This window comes from Galeopterus variegatus, unplaced genomic scaffold (assembly GCF_000696425.1).
Source record: "Galeopterus variegatus unplaced genomic scaffold, G_variegatus-3.0.2 Scaffold1189, whole genome shotgun sequence".
NCBI lineage: Eukaryota > Metazoa > Chordata > Mammalia > Dermoptera > Cynocephalidae > Galeopterus > Galeopterus variegatus.
The window spans coordinates 53,475-80,303 of NW_007727300.1; the positions used below are offsets into that span (position 1 = coordinate 53,475).

The 26,829-nt window shown below is 45.3% G+C and overlaps 1 protein-coding gene across 1 annotated transcript; it reads left to right on the plus strand.

Annotated features, from left to right (window-relative positions):
* The first annotated feature begins 2,250 nt into the window (after window positions 1–2,250).
* LBP (lipopolysaccharide binding protein) lies at window positions 2,251–26,498 on the plus strand. The gene is made up of 16 exons (XM_008575450.1): window positions 2,251–2,371; window positions 3,040–3,154; window positions 5,199–5,327; window positions 5,738–5,893; window positions 6,760–6,823; window positions 9,529–9,592; window positions 10,735–10,826; window positions 12,343–12,528; window positions 13,895–13,948; window positions 14,690–14,749; window positions 15,603–15,773; window positions 21,824–21,891; window positions 23,504–23,555; window positions 24,406–24,469; window positions 25,340–25,427; window positions 26,324–26,498. The coding sequence occupies exons 1-16, from the start codon at window positions 2,251–2,253 to the stop codon at window positions 26,496–26,498; spliced, it is 1,659 nt and encodes a 552-aa protein (XP_008573672.1).
* Window positions 26,499–26,829: the final 331 nt, after the last annotated feature.

Genomic DNA, 26,829 nt, shown 5'->3' on the forward strand with positions numbered 1-26,829 from the left:
GGTGGCCAGTCTCTCAAAAAAAAAAAAAAAAAAAACAGCAACAAGGGGTTTTTCTCTACTGCTGGTTCCACATTTCCAGCAACATGTGGTGTTCCAGGAGGCCAGCTCAGGGGATGGTCTCAGTCCAGATGAAGTCACTGCCCAGGCTCAGCAGGTGGCAGGCACTCAGTGCACTCCCAAAAGTTACCTTTTTTAATCCTCACAAGAACCCTGCCAGGTAGGTACTATTATGCCCATTTGGGGGCTGGGATGTAGGCTCAGAGAAGAATAGTAGTATAGGACCTGGACTGAGATTTCATGGAATGGTGGCATGGGCAAGTGAAGAAGAGGAAAGGACCACCACCCTAAGATCCCAGCTCCCAAGGGAAGGAAAACTGGAGTGAATTCTGGCCACAGGCCTAGGGTTACGGATGTGAATTGGAGGTTGAAAGTAGAGGATGATTCTCCCAAGAGCCAATCCTTGCCTGAATCAGCTGCTTGGAATTGAGGCCCTCACTGACAAAGCTTCCAAGAGCCTCTCTTTACCCATCCTGAGCTGATAGACATCAAGCTTTGTCAGTGGTGAGGACCCTCAGCAAGGGGACAGCAACATCACCACCACTGACATAAACAAAGAGGACCACCAACTCACCCCCAGCAGCCTCTTCTTGCTCTTTCTTACAGGAACAGAGCAAGGAAGAGGGAGGGGTGTGTGAAACAAAGGACCACCCCTACACACACACATGCACACACATGCACATGTATGTTCATGTGCACACAGAGCACACACATGCATTCACACACACACACAGGTGCATGCCCACATGTACACACGTTTGTGCAAAGGTGCACACATGTGTGCCCACAAATGCATGTATGCACATGCACACAGACACATGCACGCACATGCGCACACACACGCGCACACACACACGCTTGCTTGCTTGCTTGCTTGCTTGCTTGACTCTCCCACAATTCTTTATGCCTTCCAGAATGTGCAGTGTCCTCTCAAGCTTATATGCCTTAGCTTGTCATGTCCTCTCCGTGTAGGATACCTTTCCTCTCTCTGTTTGCCGAACTCCTATTCATACTTCAAAACCAAGCTCAAGCACCTCTACTGTCGAGTGCTCTCTGTGTTCTCATATGCCCCAAAATGTAAGCACTTTCTATGTCTCCCAGCACTTCCTGCAGCACAATTTTACACTGATTTGATCGGAAGGAGATAAAAACTAGGAAGATGCAAAAAAGGGACGAGAGGGAAATTTTTCACTGTGCATATTTTTTATATTGATTGATTTTTGAACCATGTGAATGTATTTCCTATATGAAGAAAATTAAAAATACAATATGATAAAATACAAGGATTGTTCTAGCTACTGTGTGGAGTACTCCTCAGCTACAAAAAAGGAAGGAATTATTGATACACAAAACAACATGAACTAATCTCAAAAATATAAAAAGCAGATCAGTGGTTTTCTGGGATATGTGGAGGGTGAAAGATTGACTGAGAAAAGGCATCCAGAGAATTTCTTGGAGTGATGGAATGTTCTGTATCTTCATCTCAGTGTGGTTGCACAGGTGTACACATGGGTCAAGACTCAGTGTACTATACACTTTAAACATGTGTATTGTATTCCACATAAATTATACCTCAATAAAGTTGATTGAAAAATAATGTAGGCAAAAGAAAATCCAAAGGTATCTGGGGCTTAGAGTTGTGCAATGCAACCATTGTATTTGTGACCCAACTTAAGATGGGCTTGCAGGATCTAAGTGGAGAACGGTGGATTCCACGCAGCTAGAGTGAAGGGCTTGAGCAGGCTGGGACAGGGAAGATCCTGTTGGGGAGATGTATTGCAGCCAAGTTGCGGTGGCCTTCACTGCCAGACTGGTGTTTAGACTTCAGTCTGTAGATAATGAGGAATGAATGGGCAATGTTCAGCTGGAGAGAGGCATTGCAGGGAGGCTCGTCTGGCAGCATTGGGCTTGGAAGAGGAAGAGATTGGAGGTGTGGCAACACTTCCGTTACTCTCAGGCCACACATAAACCTCAGTTTCATAAGCAACCTTTTCCCTATCTTGAGTTGCTGGAAACTGGATTGTCCAAAGCCCTGAACTTTCACAGGCCCTTCCCCTCCCCATCTGGCTCGATTCCTTATTTGGCCCCTGGCTTTATAAGCACCTCAATCTCTGCTGTCATCTTCAGTAAGAGAGATTCCTACAAAGAGATTCTGACCAAACTCTGCCCAGGAAAGATTAGAGGACAAGGATGATGACCAGACTGTACTGTGTGGTAGTGGCCCTACTGCTGCTGGCAGAGGTCTGCAGGTTTGGAGAAGGGGCCTCTAATCCTGGGATCTTGGCCAGGATCACTAGAAAAGGCCTGGAATACGGTAAGGGGACTTGGTCATTCCTTATGGTGCCCATTGTTGCCCTCCAGAATGACGTGGTAACAAGGACAAGGAGTCACAGGCTGGGGTTCTGCCACTGCCTGGCCTAGAAAACTTGAATATGTCACCCTCTGGGCTTCAGTTTCCCCATCATGAATATCAGAGGGTAAATATAAAAGTAGATCAGCATTTTTCCCACATTAGAATTGCTGAGATAATGTTAAAACATAGATTCTGGGGATCCACCCAAGATTGACTGAGATTGTGCCTAGGAATCTGCATTGCTAACATATGGCCCAGGCAATAGTGAAAAACCCTAAAGTTTGACCACACTGCAGCAAATGATTCCTCAGAAGCCCCCCTGTATTCCGTCATTGTTTCCAAGATCTTGCTGAATGAATAAATAACAATGATTACCATTTACCAGGCACTTTGAGTTCATGATCAATTTTAATTCTCAGGCTCAAGTCAATATCATTATTGTTACCATTTAACAGATGGTAAAACTGAGGCTTGGACAATTTAAGGGACTTGCCTGGGATTACACCAATAGTAAGTGGGAAATCCTACATATAATCCCAGTGCAAGTAATTCAAAAGTCCAGCCACCCAACTGTTATGCTAAGCTATCTCCCAATGAATGAACTAACTCAAAGATCTTTTTCTCCCCAGCCCACCAGTATGGAGTTGCCATCCTGAAGAAGGAGTTGTCTACCATCAGATTACCTGATATCTCAGGAAGTTTTCAGATTGGTTGGGTTGGAAGTGTGAGCCACGAGTTTCACAGGTGAGGTCTCCTTTCTCCATCACAGGCACAGCAAAGGAGGAAGGACAGGGGCTCACAGGGGAAGGGGATGAACATGAAGTTATTACTTGGACTAAAGACAGAGGGATCATGACCAATTCTTGTGAAGTAGACAAATTCCTTGTCCTCCACTTATATTAATCCTTGTTTTAGTTTTACAGCTAAAATATGCTTCTTGTAAGGAATATCTAAAGGTTATGTAAAGGGTTAACAGCTGAATGCATTTCTAAGCTCCATGACTCTGCAGTTTGCAACTTGTCAGCTCTTCCTGTATGGATGAGAGACTAGGTTGCTCTCTAGCTCGAGTTGCAGAAAGCCCCTTAACCACATCCCCCAGCTCCGTGACCCAGTTTTGCCCACCTGGTGAAGCCCCTTACCCAAAGCCCCTTACCCACCTTTAACCACCTGGCAAAGACCCCAATTTGGGTGACTCTGCCTGGATACAGACAGAGCCAATAGAAAAGCTTGCTTGCTTGCTCAAGAAAGGTATATAACCCCAGTTCTCCCTGCATTCTGGGCCCAGGTTTTCTGAACATGAGTTTGCCTGGGACTGCTAGCATAATAAATCATCTGCCTTCTCCGTTTCTCTGAGTGTCTGTGTTTTCCTTGGCGACTTTTTCTGTAACACTTGTGGGGCTTCTGGAAGGTGTTATGCATTTCTTGAATCATCAGGGTAAAAGAGAGACCCTTAGAAACCATTCACCAGCTTCTAGGTCAATCCTGCAGAGACTGTAGCCCTGGAGAGGTTGTCTGGCAGGAGCTGGCCCCACCGCAGAGGTGTAACCACTGCCAGAGACATAATTCCTGACAGAGAAAGAGAAGAAATACCCTGGCTTCTCCCCTCTTCCCATCCACTGATGCTTCCCATTGGCCAATCCTAATTAGAAGCCAGGGCAAAGGAGCCTGGGAAATGTAGTTTGCACAGGTCAGTCCCATCCGATGTAGGTCAGAGCAAGGGAAGGACAAGGAATGGGTCTAAGAGCAAAGAGGCAAATGGTGAGTGTGGTGCTTACCTGGAGGGCACCTGCCCCATTTAAGGGGGGCAGCTGCTACTCATCTGCAGTTGATTGATGTTATAAGGGAATATGAATGTTCCCTTTTGATTTTTTCAACAGAAGCAAGAGATCCAGTATTTCTGTTTTTTTCACATATTTAGTGTGAAATTTCCCAATCTTCAAATGTTGGCAACTAATTAAAAAAATTTTTTTTTTCCTTTTTGTCTTTTTTCATGACTGGCCACGGATTGCAACCCTCAGTATCATGCCCGCACCGGACCGGGACCAGCTACGGGATCGCAACCCTCGGTGTTGCTCCCGCACCTCGCTCAGCCAGTGAGCGGCCAGTCTATATGTGGGATCCGACCCCTCAGCGGGAGCGCCGCCGCACTCCCAAGCGGCGCACTGTAGCAGTGCGCCACCGGGCCGGCCCGGCAACTAATTAAAAATTTTAAACACTATGTAGAAAAAGAAAAAAAGAGGGCCGGCCCCGTGGTGCACTCGGGAGAGTGCGGCGCTGGGAGCGCAGCAACGCTCCCGCCACGGGTTCGGATCCTATATAGGGATGGCTGGTGCGCTCACTGGCTGAGCACGGTGCGGGCGACACCACGCCAAGGGTTGCGATCCCCTTACTGGTCACACACACAAAAAAAAGACAAAAAAAAAAAAAAAGAAAAGAAAAAGAAACAGGATGCATGATGCAAAGCCAGCTCACTGGGTCCTCGAAGTAGTGAGGGTCCTCGAGGTGGTGAGGGTCCAGTTAGCAGGACTGACAGGAGCAGCTAACAGGGTGTGTGTCAAAGAAGAGAGGAAGGTCTCTGGCCTTGGGAGGTTGGGGAGGGCTTCTTGGAGGAGGCAGCACCTGAGCAGACCCTGGAAGATGTAAATGAGATGATTGGATGGTCCTTTGTGGTTTAGGACAATACATTAGAAAGAGAGTATGAGAGGCTGGAGGGGACTGTTGGGAATCACTCAGGGAACCCATGTGCCCCTGGTTTTTCTGGCTTTGATAGTCTTTCTTCTTTCCCTAGCCTGAGGATCCAGCACTTCGAGCTCCAGAACTCGAACTTGAGTCTACTCCCAGAGAAGGGTATAAGAGCCTCTCTGTCCAATAACTACATGTCTGTCAGTGGGAACTGGGAGGTGAAAAAGGCTTTCATGTGAGTAGCACTTGAGTTAAAACGTCTCTTAGCTTTGGGCAAGAGCATGTCCTCCCACCCTGGACTTCCGTTTCTGGGTTTTTAAATGTCTGGTCAATAAAGGACCCAGATCTGACAGTCCTCAATGTTTAGTTTTATTACCTGTGAAATGGGGTTAGTAATAACCTACCTCATAGCTGCAGTTATGGATTAAATAAAATAACAGATGTTTATTTAGCAGTGTACCTGGCACACAGCAAATACTCAGTAAACACTGGCTGTTTTAATTAATGATAAGTTGAGGTGCAGACAAACTACATAGCAACTTAGCAGAGATCTGGGAGGCAAACCTGGATCTGTAGTATTTTGGCTCCTCTCCCTGAAGGCAACCCTGATTATACAGCAATTCGCTTCTCATTTCTCCCAACCAGCACCCTATGCGGCACCTTTGATCTGACTGTGGATGGCATTTCCATCCTGGTTTCTCTGAACTTGGGGAAAAATGTGTCTGGACAACCCACTGCCTCCGTAGCCCAATGCAGCAACTCCATTGGCCATGTCAGGATTGATATATCTGGAAGCTTAAGGTAAGTGACTCCATACAGTCACTGGAGATGATCAGAGCTGCCTTGGCAAACAGCTCACCCCTAACCCAGCTCACCTAATAGGGCATAAAAGCAAGATCTTAAGACTTGTCGAGAACAGAAATTAGCAAACTATGGCCTACGGGCCACATCCAGCCTGCCATCTCTTTTGGTGAATAACATTTTATTGCAACACAGCCACATTCATGCATTTACATTTTTGTCTACAGCTGTGTGAGCACTACAACTGCAGAGTTAAGAAGTTGCAACAGAGCCCACATGGCATGCAATGCCAAAAATATTTACTATATAGATGATAACTAAAAATTTTGCTCTGACCAGGTCAGCTACCTTATAGTGCCTCGGAGGATCTGGGTGTAAGTCAGTAGTCACATCCACCTATGCTGAGAAATGTTATTATAAGACCATGGTTACTTAGAAGCAGACAGGATGGCACCAGAAAGCCACAAAATGAGCTAGAATACTTCTTGTGACCTTTACCCCAAATCCCTGCATGTAGGATGTAACCTAGTAACAATCCCAAATCTATATGTGATGTACAACCAATAGAAAACCTGATGAAGTAGTCAGGTGGGGCTTTCTCTCTCTCTCCTCTTTGATCCTTCCCCCTTCCTGTGATTATAAAATGCTAAGCTCTGCTGGCCCTGTTTGGAATGCATTTCTCAGGGTAACCTGACTTATGCATCTCCCCGGTTGCAATCATCATATTGGCTCAATAAATCCTTGCAGTATGTATTTTGCCTCAGTGCTGGGATAGAATGAGAAAGTTCAGATCCATGGGTGGCCATCCTCTTAGGAGTCTCGGTTAATCATAAAATGGATCGTAACCCTCTTTCTCTTTTCTGCAGCTGGATCCTAAACCTCTTCCATGAAAGAATTGAAAACAGTATCAAAGAGGTCTTGAAACAAAAGGTAAACAAAAAAATTAGGAGATTTATAGTTAGCACACAGATCATTGACATCTATATATCTGATATTTGGAAATGGCCTTTTCTCTTAAGTATGTTGCCATTTGAATTGGTTTAGTGAAATCTTCCTCATTCATGGTGCAAAGGCAAACTTCAAGGCTTTCCCAAGTTGGTATGATTATATAAGCTAAATTGGCAGTGGGAACCAACAAAGTGTTATTTGATTATCTAATCGTAGGCAATATTAGAGAGATATGGGGGAGAAATGATTTTGGATCCCTCCCTCACACCATACACAAGAATCAACTCCAGATGGTCTAAGGATATAAATGACAAAACAAATCTTGAAACTTTTTAGGAGAAAACTTAGGATATATTTCTCACCTTGAAGATAGGAAACTGTTTTCTAAATAAGACCCCCCCAAAATGTATCATGTTGAGAACAGCAATGGGGATGGCCCTCAGTACCTGTCACTTCTGGAAAAAGTTTTGGTCTGTGGAGGCAGAGAGGTGCCTCTTCCATGTACCCTCTCTGTATCTTGGGGCAAGTTGATACACCCCCTGGAATCTCCACCTCCTCATGTGTGAAATGAGGACAATGACCCCTACCATGAAAGGGGTTGGTGAGGATTCGATTAGATAACCACAAGGAGTCCCTGGGACACAAGTTGTGTTCAGAACACTCACCATTTTTACTACTTCAGAGCCATTTCTCAGCTGGATTCACCTCCTTGACTCTTCGTTGTTGAGCACATGAGCTCTGCACTCAGACACTCTGGATTTAAATCCCAGCTCTGCCACTTTTCTGGCTGTGAGGTCTTGGATAACTGACTTAACCTCTCTGAGCCTTAAGATTCTTATCTATAAAAGAAGAACAATCATAACATCTACCGTGCAGGGCTGTTGTGAGGACCCAATGATGTGATATGCATAGGCACTTACTAGCACCTGGTACAGAGTAAGAGCTGGGAAAATGGGAGAAGTTCATCCCCTTGCCATTTATGCTCCCCAGTATCCCCGTGTGGGTGGTGGTTTCTGCCTTACAAATATAGAAAACATAGGCTAGAAAAATCTAGATACCACACATCCAGGGAGAGTCAGGTGCCAGGGAGGCTAAGCCCACAGAATTGATTGTTTCAGATGTGGTCACTGACTTCAGTCCCCATGGGACTGTGAAAAGTTCTGGGTGGCTCTGCAGAAAGAGGACCTCAGGCTGAGGGAGGACACGTAATGCAAGCCCTGGGAGGGCTGACTCCCTGAATAGCCCTGCTATTCTTGGTGCTCCAGCAGAGGCCAGGTCAGGCCCACCTGACAGCCTTTGGCTAGCTTGGAGTTTGCACTAAAACAATGCTTTTCAAAATGGAGAAACATCCCACAAACAGGGAGTTGATTTTAACTGATGTGAATCCTTAGTGTTAAATTATGCAGAATGACAGAATGAACCAGTAATTCCCTTTACGGTCTTCTTTCTCTTTCTTCTTGTCGAAGGGGAAGTCTCAGTTTGGGGCTAAGGTATTCTGAACACTCTTTTTTTAAAATAAAAAAGAGGCATTATCTAACGAGGCAGTAGCACCAAGCCAGATTTCCAGAGCATTTTTCTTTTTTTTTTTTTCTTTAAAGATGACCGGTAAGGGGATCTTAACCCTTGGCTTGGTGTTGTCAGCACCACACTCAGCCAGTGAGCAAACCGGCCATCCTTATATAGGATCCGAACCCATGGCCTTGGTGTTATCAGCACCACACGCTCCCAAGTAAGCCATGGGCTGTCCCAGAGCGTTTTTTCAATCCTTCATACTCATTTACCCAGTTATATCCTATTTATGCCAAGGGATACCAGTTTTCCATTGATGAGAGTGATATAAAGTTACTGTATTTTTTATTAAAAGTATACAATTTTTAAAAGGCCACTTGGTACAGAGAACATATTAGGTAAATAAGAGACAGGTAAAAGGTAAGAAAGTCAAAATCACGCAGATGGTGTAGGAATTCCTGAAGTTAAGGAAGTGCAAAACTAGGGGCTTCTGGGATCTCCCCAACCTGGAATTCCACGACTTACCTGGGAGTGAGTTGATGGCCACCTAAGGAATGGAATTCCCGGATTACACTCTCCTTCTGGCTTTGCTCTGGTTCCCTCTGGTGGCCCTAGTCAGTACTGCCTGCAGGCCACATGCCATGATCTTTTATGGATCCTTCTTATTGCCAGATGGCCAGGTAATGGTGAGATTTCAGGAATCTGAGTAGGAAGAGGAGGCAAGGGGCTGGCGAATGGGGGGTGAAGCCTCTGAGTCAAGAGCTGCCTTCAGCACCTAGGAGCTCTTCTGCTTGTCCCCTCTGCTCTCTAATAGATACATCTATGTGCTGCATTCTGAGGACTGTGACAATAGCAGACTCTAGGGCAGTGCCAACTTTACCACTATCCACTTTTAATGTGGGTTCCAGAAAAATCCAAGAACTTGAGCTGGGCCAACCTGTGTGAAAGGCCAGCCCAAATGGGACAGTGACCAAGTGCTGTGTATTAATGAGGACAAAGGCCTCATCTTCCTTTTCACTGCACTCCCCACCCACGCCCAACACACACACACACACAGGTACCTATGGGGCGGGGATAGAACCCATGGTTCCTGGAGGTGGAAGTAGGAAAGGTGGGGGGCACTGCCAAGGAGAGAGGTGGAGGGGGGACTCATCTGGCTTTCTCCCCACTTTTGGCAGATCTGCGAAATGATCAGAAAGTCGACCACCTCACACCTGGAGCCCTTTCTCCAGACTCTGCCAGGTTTGAGCCCCTTCACTTCTAGGGCCTCACTTACCATAAGATGCCATGGCACTGGGTAATCCTGGAATCATCATCCCCTGGGGCAACCCAGGGAGAAATCCCCCCCCCCCAAGTATCTCTCCATCCTACAGAGTTAGATAAGGGGTGATCACCTTGGGGTCTATTCTCTGGAGATGGGGGAGCAAGAAGATCAAGGGTGGTGACTCAGAAACCTACTGGGAGCATGAGGCAGGCAGAGGATTACGTACACATGGAGGAATCAAGTGTTGGCTATGCTGGATGCTTTAACAAAAGAGGGGTGCTCTCAGCTCCCTGGGTAGGGCTGGGGGCTCTCCCAGTCCCTGCCCCTCTGGCTGCCACAGGGACCTTTTACAATCACTCATCAGAACAGGTTACTCCCTCTTCTTGAAATCCATCAGAGACTCGTCTGACTCTCAGAATACTGAGCCCAACCTCTGGTGAGAAGGCTGTGCTTGGTCTGGCCCTGCCCACCATACCCTGGTCTCCAGCTTCATCTGGCCCCAATTCATCCAGCCACACCAGGCCCTCTTAGTTCCTCTAATATCCATGCTTCATACTGCTGCACAATCTTTGCATGTGTCGTTCTCTTTGCCACCTCCACTCCCCTGCCCCACCTCCACTTCCCTTTACCCAATCAACACCTGCTCCTCCTTCAGATCTCAGCCCGAGCAACACCTCCTCTGGGAAGCCTTCTTTGACTCCCTGTTTCAGTCAGGCTGCCATCCCCCACTTTACCCCCTGTTATAGGGCTGGCTTCACCCTATGGACTTTTGCTACCTAACAGTTGCAATTTTACATTTATTTTCTCAAGTATGTGTGTTTCAAATCTGGAAGACAAGGTCTTTAACCATCTCACTCATAGGTGTTTCTTCAGCCCCTAGCATCATGCCTGGCATATAGCAGGTGCTCAATAAAATGCTGAATGAATGAGTCAATGAATGAATGAATAAAGCAATACCTCTCTGTGGCTGAAAGTATCATGGATCAGCCCCAGCCCCATTTTCACTCTCTGAAGGCTAATTGTCCATGTGAATGGAGCTCCCTAGAGTTATGCAGTACATGACTTGCACAACTGTGTTTGGCTACCCTATTCATAAATCTGCCTCTTTCTCGTTTCACAGTCACTGTTATGATTGACCAGATTGCTGGCATTGACTGCAGCTTGGTAGGAGCTCCCCAGGTGACCTCTGAAGGCTTGGACCTGCCCTCCAAGGTGAGGGGCTGTGGGGAAAGGGCCTTGGGGCTGAGGACTAGTAGGAAATCAGTTTCACCTCCTGGAGTCAGCTCTTCCTCTTCCTTTCCAGTCCATCTGCCTGTTAGTTCACATCTTGACCAGTGTCCACAGTGGGCAGATACTAGGCACATGTGGTACTAGGCACTGCAGACCAAGACCTAAGACAAGGTCTGTGAACCAATATGGTAAATCTTTCTGGAGTCCAGAAGACCTGAGCTCTAATCTTGACTCTACCACTTATGGTAGTTACTTGGGAGAGTAACTAACCTTGGGAGAGTTACTTAACCTCTCTGAACCTCTATTAGGAATAGTAATAGCCTTACCTCATAAGGTTTTGCAAGAATTAAGTGAGGTGATATGTATAAAGTGCTTAGCAAGTGCCTAGCACATCCTAATTTACAAGGTAGCAATATTACTACTACCTGCCTCATCCCCTATAGTAGACTGAATAACAGCTTCCTATAATGTCCATGTTCGAATCCTCAGAATCTGTAAAGGTTACCTTACATGGCAAAGGGGACTTTGCAGATTTAGTTAAGTTGAGGATCTTGACATGGCAAGATCACTCCAGCTTATCCAGCTGGGCTCAGTGCAATCACAGAGGTCCTTAGAAGAGTGAGGCAGGAGATAAGGGACAGAAGGCAAAGTGACAAAGGAAGCAAGAGGTTAGGGTGATGTGAGGGAAGGGCACAAGCCAAGGAATACAGTTGCCTCTAGAAGCTGGAAGAGGCAAGGAAACAGATTCTCCCTTGAAACTTCCAGAAGGGGCGCAGGCCTGCCAACACTTTATTTAGGCTTCTGACCCCAGAACTGTAAGCGAATAAATTTGTGCTGTTTTAAGCCACTGAGATTGTGGTCATTTGTTGCAGCAGCCATAGGGAACTAATACACCGCCTCTTCATTCCCATTGTCCATTCCACAACTCCCTGTAGGTTGAGCCAGGCCGTGGAGTTCCACCTCTCCAATTTTATTTATATAATGAACACGTATATGCTTCTTACTATGTGTTAGTGAGCACTTGTACAAATATTAACTTATTGAAATTAAGTACACCTCTATGAAGCAGAAACTATTAGCTTCATCCCCACTTTACAGCTGAGGAAGTTGAGGCACAAGGAAGTTGGTGACTTGCCCAAGGTCTCAGGGCTAGTAAGATCCAGGACGCAAACCCAGGCAGTTGAGCTCAAGAGCCCATGCTTTCCACCACCGGGCTGTGCTTCCTCTCCTATGTCCTGTCCTGTGAGAGCTCAGATCACACCTCCTACTGCAAAGGGATGACGCCATAATAAGGGGATTTCAGACAGCTCTCAGGACCTGGATGTTGTGGGGCCAGAGGGAATCTTTCCGCATCCCTGGCCTCACATTCTGGAGAGGAACTGCCACCCCAGCTGCCTCCCAGGGCACAGGAGGCCTCCCCTAGGCAAGCTTTGAATGCATCTGCCTGATACTCTCTCTGGTAGGAACCGTGGGTGCCTCACATGTCCTCTGTCTCCAGGGTGAATTTTTCAGCCTAAGCCAGCACACCCCCATCCCTTTTGATGCTCCAGCCATCATGCTACCCCAGCAACACGACTGGGATGACCATATGATCTACGTTGCAGTCTCTGAATATGTCTTCAACACAGCCAGCTGGGTTTACTACCAGGGTAGGCCCACGAACTTCACCATTCATGACAAGCATGTGAGTATGGGAGGGAAGAAAGCTGGGGATCCCAGAAGAGAGCTTCAAATGGGACTGTAGACTCACTGTAGGTACTACAGTGAGCCTGGGGAAGAATGTGCAATTGGAAGCCTGCCAAAATGGGTTAGAACCCAAACTGTGCCTCAGTTTCCCTGTCTATACTTGTGGATCCTAATAGTGCCTATTCCCAGGGATTATATGAGATACTGTCTGTAAAGGGCTTGGTGTCTGATGCATAATATATATTAGCTAATTGTTAGCAGTGCTTTAAAAAATAAGACTATGGTATATCAAATCAAGTCCTCCAGGAAGCAAATGCCAAGACAGCATTAGACTTGTAAGAAATTTATTAGAACAAACCCTATGAAGGATAAAGGAGAGAGCAAGAAGTAATAGGTGGGGAGAGCCTCAGGCTTCAACACAATACTGACACCTATGAAGGAAGAGAGGGAAGGAAGCAGGACTGGGTAGAAGGAGCCTCAGGCTGCTGCAGAGCTCCAAGAAAGTCTCAGCCAAGATGATGGGGAGCCACAGAGCAAAGATGGCTTGTTAGAGGAGTCCCATCTCAAACAGAAATGTGGAACCTGGCTCCAGGCTAAAATCATATGCATGATCTTTTATGCCCAACCAAAGGAAATTACAAATGATATACCTGGCAGGTCTCACCAGACCAGACTTGGTGCACGGCTAAGGTACTGCAGTCTTTGGAGGGAGCTGCAAGCAAAGACTCAGACCCTCACCCCCACCACCAGCCCGGGCTAGCCATGCACTTATATCTGCAGTCCTAGCCCAGGCACCTCCTTTCACAAGCTTCCTTATGTAGGGGGGTGGGGGGTGGCCATCAGCTGAGGTGCTGTTCAGGTGCCTCTGCCAATACACCTTTTGGGGGCCTTGAAGACGGTTTTTCTCCACTCTGACTCAATACTCTTTGTTATTAGACTCCTAGCCTTTCCCCTTTTCCCTTACTCCCCTCTGCCCACCCTTCATGAAAGAGCAGATGCCTTTTGTTTGGGGCTCCTTTGGCAATGAGATGATCCCCCCATCTGCCTGATACAAACCCTGGCCAGGTACAATTCTGTGGGGAGCAGTAGAAAATGGGGGGAGCCAATGCCCTTTCCTCTTTCACTTCTTGCTTATACTATCATAGTAAGTGAATGAAGTCTTAACTGTTACTTGCATTTTGGCACGTTGTCTTAGTTGACCACCTGGACACCTGGCAGCTCTCTGACAAAATTACCTAGCTCACCCTTGCTGTGCTCAGTCATGGGCTGGGGGCCTTCTGGAGAGCACACAGCCTCAGCATGAATGGTGTGGGGGTCTGAATGTGAGGGAGGTGGGGGCTGTCAGCCAACTGCACTCCTTGCAGCTGATCCCCCAGAAGGGAGGTCCGAGCAGCGTACCTCCACCACCAACCACTGCGGTGAGTGCTTAAGAGCAGCCCAGGTAAAGCATGGGAATCTTGAGGAAGGAGTGGGCTGTGACAGGTATAGACAGGATTTGCCAGGCTGAAAGATCAGCATCCCATAGGGTGGGTAGAGAATGGGCACCTTGAGAGACGGCTAGAAAAGGAATTCAGGGAAGTCATATTGAGAAGTACATTAAATGCCAGATTGTGGAGGTTATTGGCTCTAGTTGACCCCTTGGGAGATCATCCTGAGAAATAAGAAATAACAATAACAGACATTTACTGGTCAGTTACTATGTGCCAGGCACTGCCTTTATTACCTTCCCCATATACTGTCTCATTTAATCCTCATACCATTGTGAGATAGGTGCTATTATTATCCCCATTTTACAGATAAAGAGGCTAACAAAGTTTGCTAACAATGAGTCACCTGAAAAATAGCAGAAGCAGAATTTGAACCCAAGCTGTCTGACCTCAAAATCCATATCTCTAACTATAGGCATGCATCACTTACGAAGGGGATACATTCTGAGAAATGTGTCAGTAGGTGATTTCATCACTGTGCAGACGTCACAGAGTGTACTTACACAAACTAGATGGCTCTAGCCTACTACACTTCTAGGCTTTTTGGTATAACCAATTGCTCTGACTGCTGCTGTGTATGTGGCCTGTTGTTGACCGAAACATCATTGTGCAGTGCGTGACTTTACCATGGTGTCCTGCTTCTCAAGTAACTTCTTGCTTCTTCTGCCTCAGATTCCCCTGGACTCTGTAATCCACCTGAACACAAGCTCATTCCGGACCGTAGTTCCTCAGGTAAGCCCTCTGCACACTCATCACAGAGGACAGACAAGCCCCTTGACCTAGGCCAAATTTGGAGATTATATTTCGACATTGATGGGCTGTGTGTGGGTCAAAATAAAAGCTATTAAACTAATTTTTTGTATGAAATTCCAATCATTCTTTGGCTCCTTGTGGCACAAAGATGCAGGATCTGAATTCAGATTGCCTGGGGTTGTATCCTAAGTCTGCTATTTTGTAGCTTTGGAACTTAACCTTGCTGTGCCTCAGTTTTCTCATTTGTCTAATAGGGATGTCAATTGTATCTGCCCTTCTGTGTTTCTGGGAGGATCAAATGGAAAATAAAAGCACTCATCCAGTGCAGATGTACAAAGGTCCTTCCAGAGCACAAACATGGGCACCCTGAGCAGGCTAATAATTTGGTGCTAAGCCAATAACCATCAACAGGTGTGTGATGCTTATCCAGAGGCCTAGCTGGAAAGTGGTGGGGGCAGAGTGACGAGCACTGAGCCTCCTCCCTTTTGACCCAGGCAATTCCACTCTAGCCCCAAATTTGCACACCAGTCAACACAAGCTGGTCTGCCACAGGAGGCAGTATGGTAACCGTCCATTGTTACTTGAACAGGCCCATTGTTGTGTCTTGCCTACCCCACACACTTTATCAAAGTGCCCCTTCCAACCACGACAGCCATCGCATGGAAAGAAATTCTAGAAAATACAATTTTCTCCATCCTGTGATATTTCTTCTGCTGATTTAGAGCCCTTAGAGATTTGGGCCTTGGGGACCTGCCCATGTGGCCTTCTGAGTACAGTTCAGGTCCCTCTGTTTGTCTGCCCTCCCCTGAGTGTCTGCCCTGTCTCTCTCTAGCTGGCCAAGTTGTACCCTGATACAGAGATAGAGCTTGAGGTGTCATCTGAATCAGAACTGTTTGTAATGTTCACCCCTGGAAATGTCACCCTCGTGCCTGTGGTGGACATCCGAGCCTTCGCCCTTCTGCCCAACTCCTCTGACCGTGACCTTCTCTTTGAACTCAGGGCGGTAAGTCTGATCCTGACCAGTGTGGCAAAGAGCCATGCTTGCCCTGGGTTTAAGCCCCTCCCTCAGCTGAAAGACCAAGAGCCCACACAGTTGATAGATGCTGAAGGCTATTTACTTCTACCAGCAGCTATAGTGGGCCCTACCTTTCTTGTCTGCACAGCCTGAGCACATAGTTCATCAAATCATATACTGTCAGAGTGGCGAGAAGTATAGTCATTCACTCCAGCTGAGTTGATGATTTTAACTTTCTAACTGTTGTATTTACTATTAAGAGGTTTTTTTTTTTTTTTTTTTTTTTTAAGATGACCAGTAAGGGGATCTTAACCCTTGACTTGGTGTTGTCAGTACCACTCGCTCCCAAGTGAGCCATGGGCCGGCCCCAACTATTAAGAATTTTTTAACCTAAAGTATAACCTCATTTAAATTGTTATAAATAAAAATCAACAAATTACGTTTTTAAAGAGGGTATAAAGAAGGTGTCAGCATTTGGCAGTATTCTCTAAATTGATTTACAAATTTAGCATGATCCCTATCAAAATCTCAGCTGGCTTTTGTGCCAGCTGACAAGTTGATCCTCCAATTTATATGGAAATTCAAGGGGCCCAGAATAGCCAAAACAATCTTGAAAAAGAAAAATAAAGTTGGAAGACTCGTACTTCCCTATTTCAAAACTTACTATAACTTACTAAACATAGTTCAAAGGAATAGGATTAAGAGTCCAGAAATAAACCCTCATATTTATAGTCAATTGATTTTCAACAAGGGGACCAAGACAATTCAATGAAGAAAGTACAGTCTTTTCAATATAATGCTGGGGCAACTGGATATGCACATGCAAAACAATGAAATTGGACTCCTTCCTTATACCATATGCAAAAAATTAGCTCCAAATGGGCATAGACCTAAACATACCTGCTAAAGTATAAAACTCTTAGAAAAAAACATAGTAGTAAATCTTCATGACTCTGGGTTAGGCAAAACTTCTTAGATATGACACCAAAAACACAAGAAATAAAGTAAAAAATAGATGGACTTCATCAAAATTAGAAACATTTGTGTTTCAAAGGACACATTCAAGAAAGTAAAAAGGTAATCCACAGAATGGGAGAAAGTATTTGCAAAACATATATCTGATAAGGAATTTGTATCCAGAATATATAAAGAACTCTTACAACTCAATAATAAAAATAGACAAATAACCCAACTTAAAAATGGACACTTCCACTTCGGGGAAGATGCAGTAAATGTACATTTCCCTATTCTTCCTGCTAAGTTCAACTAAAAACCCTGAACATTATATATAAAACAAACATAAGACAACTCTGAAAGGCAGAGAGAAGAAGGCAGACTGGCTAGGGACCTTAGGATCTTAAGAACAACCAGGTGATGAGTACCCTGGGTTTTCTTTCTGCCTCATATACCTCCAACTGGGGCTGAAGAAGTCAGCAGCCCTGAAATGTCAACAGGCACACAGAATAAAAAGAAAACCTCTTGTCTTTATCCAAAGGACCAGGAAAAGGAGAGCCAAGTAAGGCAGACAATAACTGTTCTCCTAACACCAGAGAAAAAACTGTGGTCCCCACCCCCACCCAAGCCAGCAAAGGCCAGTTGGGAAGTGTAGACTTCCATTCTCACAGGCTTTAATGAGGAACCCCCAACAACCCTAGAAGTGTGGTGTCAATGGGACAAAGGAAAGAATATGTGAACTAGAACATGGAACAACAGAAATTACCCAATATGAACAACAGAGAAAAAATAGACTGAAAAAAAAAATTAACAGGACCTCAGGGACCTGTGGGACTATATCAAAAGATCCAATATTCAAGTCATCAGAGTCTCAGAAGGAAAGGAGAAAGAAGGAGGGACTGAAAAATCACTTAAAAAAAAAAAAAAAGTTTGAAAACTTAATGAAATTTGGCAAGAAACATGAGCGTACAGATTCAAGAAGATGAACAAACTCCAAACAGGAAAAACCTAAAGACATTTATGCCAACACAGAAAATAATTTAATTTCTGAAAACTTAGGACAAAGAAAAAATTCCTGAAACCAGATGGAGAAAAATAACACCTTACCTATAGAGGAAAAATAATTTCAATGCAGCATCTTTTCCATCAGAAACCACAGAAGCCAGAAGAAAATGGCACAATATTTTTCAAGTGCAGCCTGAGCTCAGGCTGCCATAACAAAATACCATAGACTGGATGGCTTAAACAACAGAAAGGTATTTCTCACATTTCTGGAGGCTGGAAAGAGAACAAGGTGCCAGGCAATTCAGTTTCTGGTGAGGGTTCTCTTCCTAGCTTGCAAATGTGTCCTTACATGGTGAAAAAAGAGAGATCACTGGTATCTCTTCCTCTTCTAAAGAAGACTAGTTCTATAGGATCGGGGCTCTATCCTGAAAGAAAGTGAGCCAAGATGCCACGTACTGTTCAAGCTTTATTAAAGGAAAAGAATCTGCCAGCCTGCACTCAAAGTGACGGGCAGCCTGGGGCTGCCCTCAAAATGGGGGACAGCACGAGGTGTGAGGGTAGGAGAGCTTATATAGTGTGCCAAGGGCTGGCTGATACTATCAAGGAGGGGCATTATGCTAATGAGGAAACTATGAGACCAGGGTGGAGAACTGCAGCCTTGCAGAGGTAAAAGGGTTTCTGTTTAAGTCACGAGGCTTCTCTTAAAGGGAAGAGGGGAGGAGTTTGGTGCCAGAGTGGAAGACAAGGCCGCCGACTATTTTGTACTTATTGTGTGCACAATGGCTCTGGTCACATCCAAGATCCATCACACCCTTATGCCTCATTTAACTTTAATCACATCCTTAAAGTCCTGTCTCCAATATAGTCACATGGGGACTTAGGGCTTTAACATATGAATTAGAGGGGGAGACACAATTCAGTAGATAGCAAGTGCTGAAAGAAAAGAACTGTCAACTCAGACCTTCTAGTGTTCCTAAGCACAAGAAGGCTGTGATGTGCCTTAGAAAATACGTGTATTAGATATGCTTCATTAAGGTGGGAGTTATAGTGCTGTTGGCCATGAGTTCAATGTTACGGAATCAACAATATATTTAGTCATGCATCACTTAACAATGGGGACAAATCCTGAGAAATATGTCATTAGGGGATTTCATTGTTTTGCAAACATTGTAGAGTGTAGTCACATAAACGTAGATGGTAGCAGCCTACTACACATCTAAGCTATTGTGATACAGCCATTATGATCTTATGGGACCAGCGCTATATACGCAGTCTGTCTTTGACTGAAACATTGTTATGCGGTGCATGACTCTATTAAATAAGGTGGCTTTAAACAGAAACACACATAAAACAAGATTATGTATTAGTCAGTTGATAAAAATATGATCAGTGGCTCACAGGTACTTAAACCCATATTTCCTATAAGAGCAATAACTCAGTATTTACTGATTCTGTGTTCATACCAATTTATAGAACTTAACTCCCCTAAATAACAAGAATTGATTGTAGTTGGAAACTTCACACTCCCTCTCAACAACTGATAGAACAACTAGCAAGAAATTCAGCTTGGATATGGAAAAACTCGGGGGCCGGCCCGGTGGCACACTCGGTAGAGTGTGGCACTTAGGAGTGTGGCAGTGCTCCCGCTGAGGGTTTGGATCCCATATAGAGACCAGTCCGCTCACTGGTTGAGCGCGGTGCGGGCGCGACACCGAGGGTTGCGATCCCGTTGCCGGTCGCGGTATGGGCGTGACACTGAGGGTTGCGATCCCATTACCGGTCACGAAAAAAGACAAAAAGGAAAAAAAGAAAAAAGAAAAACTCAACAACACCATCAACCAACAGGATTTGATAGACTTTTTTAGAACATTCCAGCCGCAATAGTGGAATATACATTCTTTTCAAATGCCTACAGAACATATCCCAAGATAGACCATATCCTGGGCAATAAAGCAAACCTCAAAAAATTTAAAAGGATTGAAATCATACAGACTGTTTTCTCCAACGGCTATGGATCAAACTAGAAATCAGTAACAGAAAGATAACAGGAAAACCTCCCAACACTTGCAAACTAAACAACATACTTTAAGAACTCTGTGGATCAAAAAGGAAATCTCAAGAGAAATTAAAAATACAAGGAATGGAATGAAAATACAACATATCAAAATTTGTGGTACACATCTAAAGCAGTGCTGAGGGAAACATGTAGCACAAACTGCAGAGATTAGAAAAAAGTTCTCCAATCAATAATCTAAGCTACCAACCCAAGAAACTAGAAAACCCAAGTATCCATGAACTGATAAATGGACAAACAAAATGTGATACAGCCATACAATGGAATGTTACTCAGCAATAAAGAGAAACGAAGATACATACTACATACTGATACATACTACAACATGAATAAATTCTGAAAATACGGTCAGTGAAAGAAGGCAGTCACAAAAGGCCACATACTGTGTGATTACATTTATATGAAATGTCCATACTAGGCAAATCATAGAAACAGGAAGTAGATTAATGGTTGCCTTAGTCTGGGGGGTTGGGGAGAATAGGGTTTGAGTGTTAATGTATACTGGGTTTCTTTCGGGGGAGATGAAATGTTCTAAAATTGATTGTGGTGATGATTGCACAAACTGTAAATATACTAAAAACCACTGAATTGTACACTTTAAGTGGGTGAATTATATCTCAATAAAGCTGTTTTTAAAAAGTAAATAAAATGAAAGAACTCAAAAAACCCAGTATGGGCCAGTCCCGTGGCTTACTTGGGAGAGTGCGGCGCTGCTAGTGCCAAGGCCAGGGGTTCGGATCCTGTATAGGGATGGCTGGTGCGCTCACTGGCTGAGCGTGGTGTGGACAACACTGTGCCGAAGGTTGCAATCCCCTTACTGGTCAAAAAAACCCCACAAAACCTAGTCATGATCAGGCATATGTAGATAGGGTGGGCTAACTGCTATGATAAATCACCTCCAAATTTTAGTAGTCTAACCCAAAAGAAGTTTATTTCATACTCACATGAAGTCCAATCAGACATTTTTTATTGGCAGGTGGCCTTCCAAGTGGTTATTTCAGGACCTGGGCTCCTTCTGTCTTGTGACTTCTCCCTCCTCTAGGGCTTTGGAGTCCTCTCCATACAGTCAATGAATAGAAAAAGTGAGTGGAAGATCGTAGAGGTGTTTTCACGGGCCAGCTCTAGAAGTAGTATCAAACATCATTTATGACCACATGCCACTGGCCAGACCTGTCTCATGGCCACACCTAACTGCAAAGGAGGCTGGGAGATGGAGTCCAGCTGGGTGCCCAGGAGATAAAGAGAATGGGTCTTGGTAAACACATAGCAGTCTGTGCCACAGCACCTTCCTTGTCCTTTTTCAATACTTCTTGGTCTCTACTCAAGCTGATATTGACCTTGTCCACACCTGAACAGAAGCCAGCCTCTGTCCTTTGTCTGGGACACAGTTGTGTTCCCTTTTCCCTGCCACAAGTCTCTGGGACATTAATTATGTTTCTAAGTAGAGCTGTTCAATGATGCCTCCACAAGCACTCACCTAGGTGTTGCAGGTAAGAGCTCACCTTGTGGTGAGAGGAAGTAGACTCAGGTAGAACAGCTACCACTGTAGATGGGACAGAGCTACCCGGTTCAACCCTATCCCTCAGTAGGCTAGTCCTCACCCTCAGAGACAGGTGTCAGTTGGTGGTGTCCTTAAATTTCTCCAGAGCTCAGGGGCTCTCTGAATGTCCCTTGGTGGCCTACTCCAAATCTCTCAGTAACTCTTACAGGGAGAAGGTATCCCTATTCAAACACTCCATGTTTTCAGTTGGGGCTTATTCTCCCTTCTTGATGCTTCCATTAAAATGGAGACCTCTGAAACCTCAAGCTCACCTTTCCTAATATCAGCTGTGGAGTCACCTGCTTCCTGTACCCTCAGTCCATAACCCTTGGGTAGCTGCTTTTCACTTAGATATCCCACATCTGCCTGGGGTTACTATTTCCAGAGATCTGACTCCTGGATCAGGAGCCAACAGGATGCCTAAGTAAGCTGAGCCATCTGGGTCATTTCCTTTTTCTTTTCTAGAAAACCAACATCTCCGCCACCATCAATGTGAGCTCCAGTAAGATCACTGGTTCAGTGACCACAGGAAGGTAAGAGACCACAGGTCAGGGGAGGAATGTGGGTGAAATGGGGACATCCTGACAGTGGCCAGAGAATCTAGCCTGGTTCACTGATAGGGCTGAGGGTGACCCTTGGAAACAGATCTCTACCAAAGCTGGGTCATCCTCTAATTCAGGAGCCCCTCTGGAAAAGGCATATTGATAATGCCTCAGGGGGGGGGAACCAGAAGGTGAGAAGAGGTGCCAGGTAACAGAGATTGCCTTCAGGCCCCCTCTCACCCTGGGCTCCTGACTTCCCTCTCTCAGGCATCAGTGGAGGCTGTAATTTTTGCAAAGGCAGGGACTTAGGCAAGATAGTCTAGCTGGGGGAGGTGGGGCTTGAAGCTGTGTTTGCAAGGAGTTTACATCTAAGGTTGAGAAAAAACTGTCAATTGCACACATCAAAAAGTGGTGGAGATTTTGGATAGAGGATTAAAGCACTTCAAGCCACTCCTTACTGCTCTGCTGCTCAGGTACCCAATCAGTATGCTGTACTTAATCAGTGAGTCAGTGGGGAAAGAGTTTGGGCTTTGGGCAGCAGGGACTATACCACCCAAGGCCCTGGTGGTGTCCTCTGTGCCCATGTCTTACCCTCTCCAGGCGCTGCTCCCTGCTGAGGTACAGATGAAATGGGTTTATCAGATGAACTACTTCCTGGCCTTAGGGCTAGATGCCCGTCGACTGATAGAATGCCCTAACCCCATTAAAATGAACATCTCCTTTAGAGGTCTTTAAAAAGAAGCTAATGGTGAGCATTTGGGGCAGTGTGGCTGGCTAGTGGGGAGCTATTTGGGGACTGATGGACTTTTGGAGGCCTCTGGAGTTTGCATTTATGCATAGGCCTCCTAGCGTGGGGGTCTCTGCAGTGTTAGGAGGACAGCCAAGGGCTTAGACTGTGAGGAGACAGCAAAGTGATAAGGATTTGAGAGGATCTCACGTGATGATTTCATGAAGGAATTATAAAACTACTCTGTCCCATGAGAAGAAAGCAAAGAGATCTGTCCAGGGTCATTAGAATTCCTGAACAAAGGAACCAGGTCAGCAGCCAAGAGGAAAGTCTACCAAGAAGATCAGTGGGGGAAATTGGGGTTTAGCTTCTACAGTGACAGGGACCCAGTACCCTGAATCACTCTGCCTTCCTTTACTCCAGTGGATGCTTTACCATTTGTATTATCTATTTCCATATGGTAAAAATAATGCATGCTCACTGTAAGAAAAAATTGGAAATTACAAAAGTATATAAAAACAAACAGAATCACCCATAACCTTTCCACATAGAAACTATCACTGTTAATAGTTTCATGCGTCCTTCCAGTCTTCTTTTAGTACATTTTTTACATAATTGGAGACATTGTACTCCACTTTTTCAACTTAATATTTATATCATCATAATTTCTTCGAGTTATTATAATGCTCAGCAAACATTATTTTTAATAGCAGCCCTTCTTCAATCACAGTACATGCTTAAAGCCTTAAACCCCCAAGCAACACATTGCAGAAGAAGCCCTGGGTGCCTTTTCCCTCAAGCACTGCACACGCCACCGGGGTGTGGAGTGAGAAAGTATCAGCCATGACCTGGTGACCCATGCTTCTCTCTTTCTAGACACAGTAAACTGGAACTCGAACTGAAACATTCCAACGTGGGTTACTTCAATGTGAGTTCTTTTCTCTCAGCATCTCTTGAATTTCTTCTCCAAGCTGGGTTTCATGGGGTTTCAGGAGATGGGGCGAGGTTCCAGATAGAGATGCCCTGCAGGCTCGAAGAAAATGGGACACCCACATCTGAAAGTTAACCACGCATGAAGGGCACTGTTTGAGGGCTAAATGGGTGACAAGACATGGACATTAAGGGCATGAACTTTAGAGTAAGATGCCAGCTCTGCAACTTGCTGGCTGTGTGACCATGGGCAAGTCACTCAACCTTCCTGAACCTCAGTTTCATTGACTGTCAAATGGGAATAATAATAGGATCTACCTCAAATGGGAGCTCTAATATGAAGTGAGACAGTGAATTAAGTAAGACACCTTGACAAAATGTCCCCACACAGTAAGCTCTCAACATATGTTCATTATTGGAGTAAGAGTGACCCAGTCACACGATCCCTTATCCAAACCCCTGAAGACTGATGGGTTTAAGCACCATATGTTATTTAACACTTCCAGCAGGATCCAGGGAAGCAATCTATAATCAAACCCATGAATATTTCTGCAACAAAATTTGTAAGTAGTCACTTAAAGTGGAACCAGGTAACACTGAATAGCCTCATGCTGCTGCATAAAATGAGCTTATGTACATGTGTGGAGAATGAAGCTCAGAGATTTGGGTTCGAATTGTGAATAAGGAGCTGTTCATCTGAAATGGTGGTAGTCATGGTCAACATCTGTGTTTCAAATGGGATGACATGTCCATGCTTCTGGAGGTGGGGCCAGGTGTTGCTTCCTTTGGCTCTCGTTTTGATTCATGTCTCCTGTGATCCCTTTGCCCTGGCCCCTCCTCTGCTCCAGGTGGAGTTGCTGGAAGCCATCTTAAAGGACCACGTGCTTAATATCACACACCCGTCTCTCAGTGGTAAGAATAGCTGCTACTGGCTGATCCGTGCAAAGACTGAACTCTGCCCTTTCTGTAGGATTCATGGTTCATTCATTCACTCATTCATTTAACACATTTAGCCTCTCTTCTGTGCCTCCTGGGGTATTGGTAATTCACGATCCTTGCCCTCGTGGAGTTCACACTCTGTTAGGAAGGCAGACATATAACAGGCAATGACAAAACAGTGTGATAAATGCCACGATGGAAGGATGTACAGGGGTGTCTGCAGGAGCTGGGAGGAGGCACTGAACACAGACTTAGAGATCAAGCAAGGCTTCCAGGAGGTGAGGGCTAAGCTGAGTCTCAAAATATAAGGAGTGAGGTCAAGGAAGGAGCAACATTCCAGGTGGCATTGGGCAGAACACCTGGAGTTAGCACCCCTGGGCTCTGGGCCAGGTTAGATGACCTTGCTGGGTGACCTTGATGGAGGTAGTGCCTGGAACAGTGGCTGCCTGAGAATCAGCCTCATCCCATCGCAGAACCCTCTTCAGCTGACCTCACCATCTGCCTTTCACGACCAAGAGATAGGAGCAACAAAATTGGTCTGGATAAGAGAAAGTGGGGGGACAGTGGTCCTCAGGGATGAGTACCTGAGTGCAAACACTGCGCACCCCAGCCCTGGCCCCTAGGGGTGGTGGGTAAGGGAGTGCTTTTGAATGGGCTGGCAGAGGCTGTAAAGGCTGTCCACATCAATGCACTCCTGAAGAGGCTGCATTTCCCAGGCCTTTGCCTCAATGCCCCCCAACTCAGCCCTGAATCCAGTACCCAGCAGCAAATGCCATGCTCTGTGTCTTCACACCCTCAAGTCTTCACTGTCCAGCCCACTTCTCTCTACTGTTTACCTTCCAGCAATGCTTGAGAAGGGCTTCCTTCTCCCTCTTCCAAGGGACGTCCACCTCAAGAGCACGGAGCTCCAAATTCACAAGGTCAATAAGAAGTGGGGTCTGGGTGGGGATCTGCTAGAAGGACTGCTTTAGGGGCTGATGGATACTAGGGGGACCCCTGACACCCATGTACATCTTGAGCCTAATTTTGTAGAAAAAAATATTTTTTGTTTTAAATTTGGAGTACGAATAGAAGGTGTCAATTATCTGGAACCTGGCTTCATGCAGAATAGCCGAATTCCCAAGAATTCCATTCAAACATATTTATTGAACACCTACAATGTACAAGGCATTCTCACCACTTATGGCAGGAGGAGAGTGTGCATAGGGTCAGATTAGATACACCACGTCAGGGTTGATGAGGGGCCACTTGAACCATCCTAGAATCTCACTGGTGGTGGGAGGGTCCCCACCGGGTCACTGGCCAACCTTCCTACCCATAGCAGCAAGGAATGGCCATGGAGAAAAATTGACCGTGCCCTCTAGGTGGAAGAAACTTAGCAGAGGCAGAGGTAGAAACAATCAAAATACACTTTATGATATAAATCCAGAGGTTCTAGTTTGCCAATGTCCTCACTGTTCATAATATGTTCTTACTCCTAGGTAATCCTGGACAACACTCTCATAAATTAACTGTGTGAGGGGAGTGAGGTCAGGAAGCACCCAGGTGTGCCTTGTTCTCCTGGGAGAAAAAACTTTTGGAGGAGGAAGGTGACATCTATGGATGTCTTCAGAAATCACCAGCTGAGGAAATGCAGATAAATTCATGGGGGCAGGCAGCTGGTAGAGACAGTGCATTATAAAAGCCTCCAGGCCCATGGGCTTGGTTTCTGCACTGACCTGGTTTTTGGTTTGAGTGAGAACTTGCACTCTCAGTCAAGGTTTCCCTTGCAGGAAACTTCTGAGTGGCTCAGCAAATGATCTTTTTGTCTTTTTGCCTTCTCTCTAGAACTTCTTGCTCTTGGGGGCTGACATTGATAAGGTTGAAGATTGAGGAGGAGGAGCAACTGTGGCTGGAGCAGTGGACAACGCTACAGCTGGACCTGCCCGTGACCTCGTGGAGGGCCAAAGGCTGTGGCTATTCTGCTTCCTCTTCCTCAGTTTTAAAGAAGCTTGAGCGGTAGTCAATCACCATGCCACACACATTAGACTCAGCACTAAACATGTAAAATGACTTAGTTGTACAGTCATGTGTCACTGAACAGAGACACATTCTAAGAAATGAATCATTAGGCGATTTTGTCATTGTGTAAACATCACAGATGTACTTACACAAACCTAGATGGCGTACCTACTACACACCTAGGCTATACGGTATAGCCGACTGCTCCTAGGCTACAAACCTGTACAGCATGTGACTGTACTCAATACTGTAAGCAATTGTAATACAATGGTATTTGTGTATCTAAATGTATCTAAAAATAGAAAAGGTATAATATAGTATAATAAGGAAAA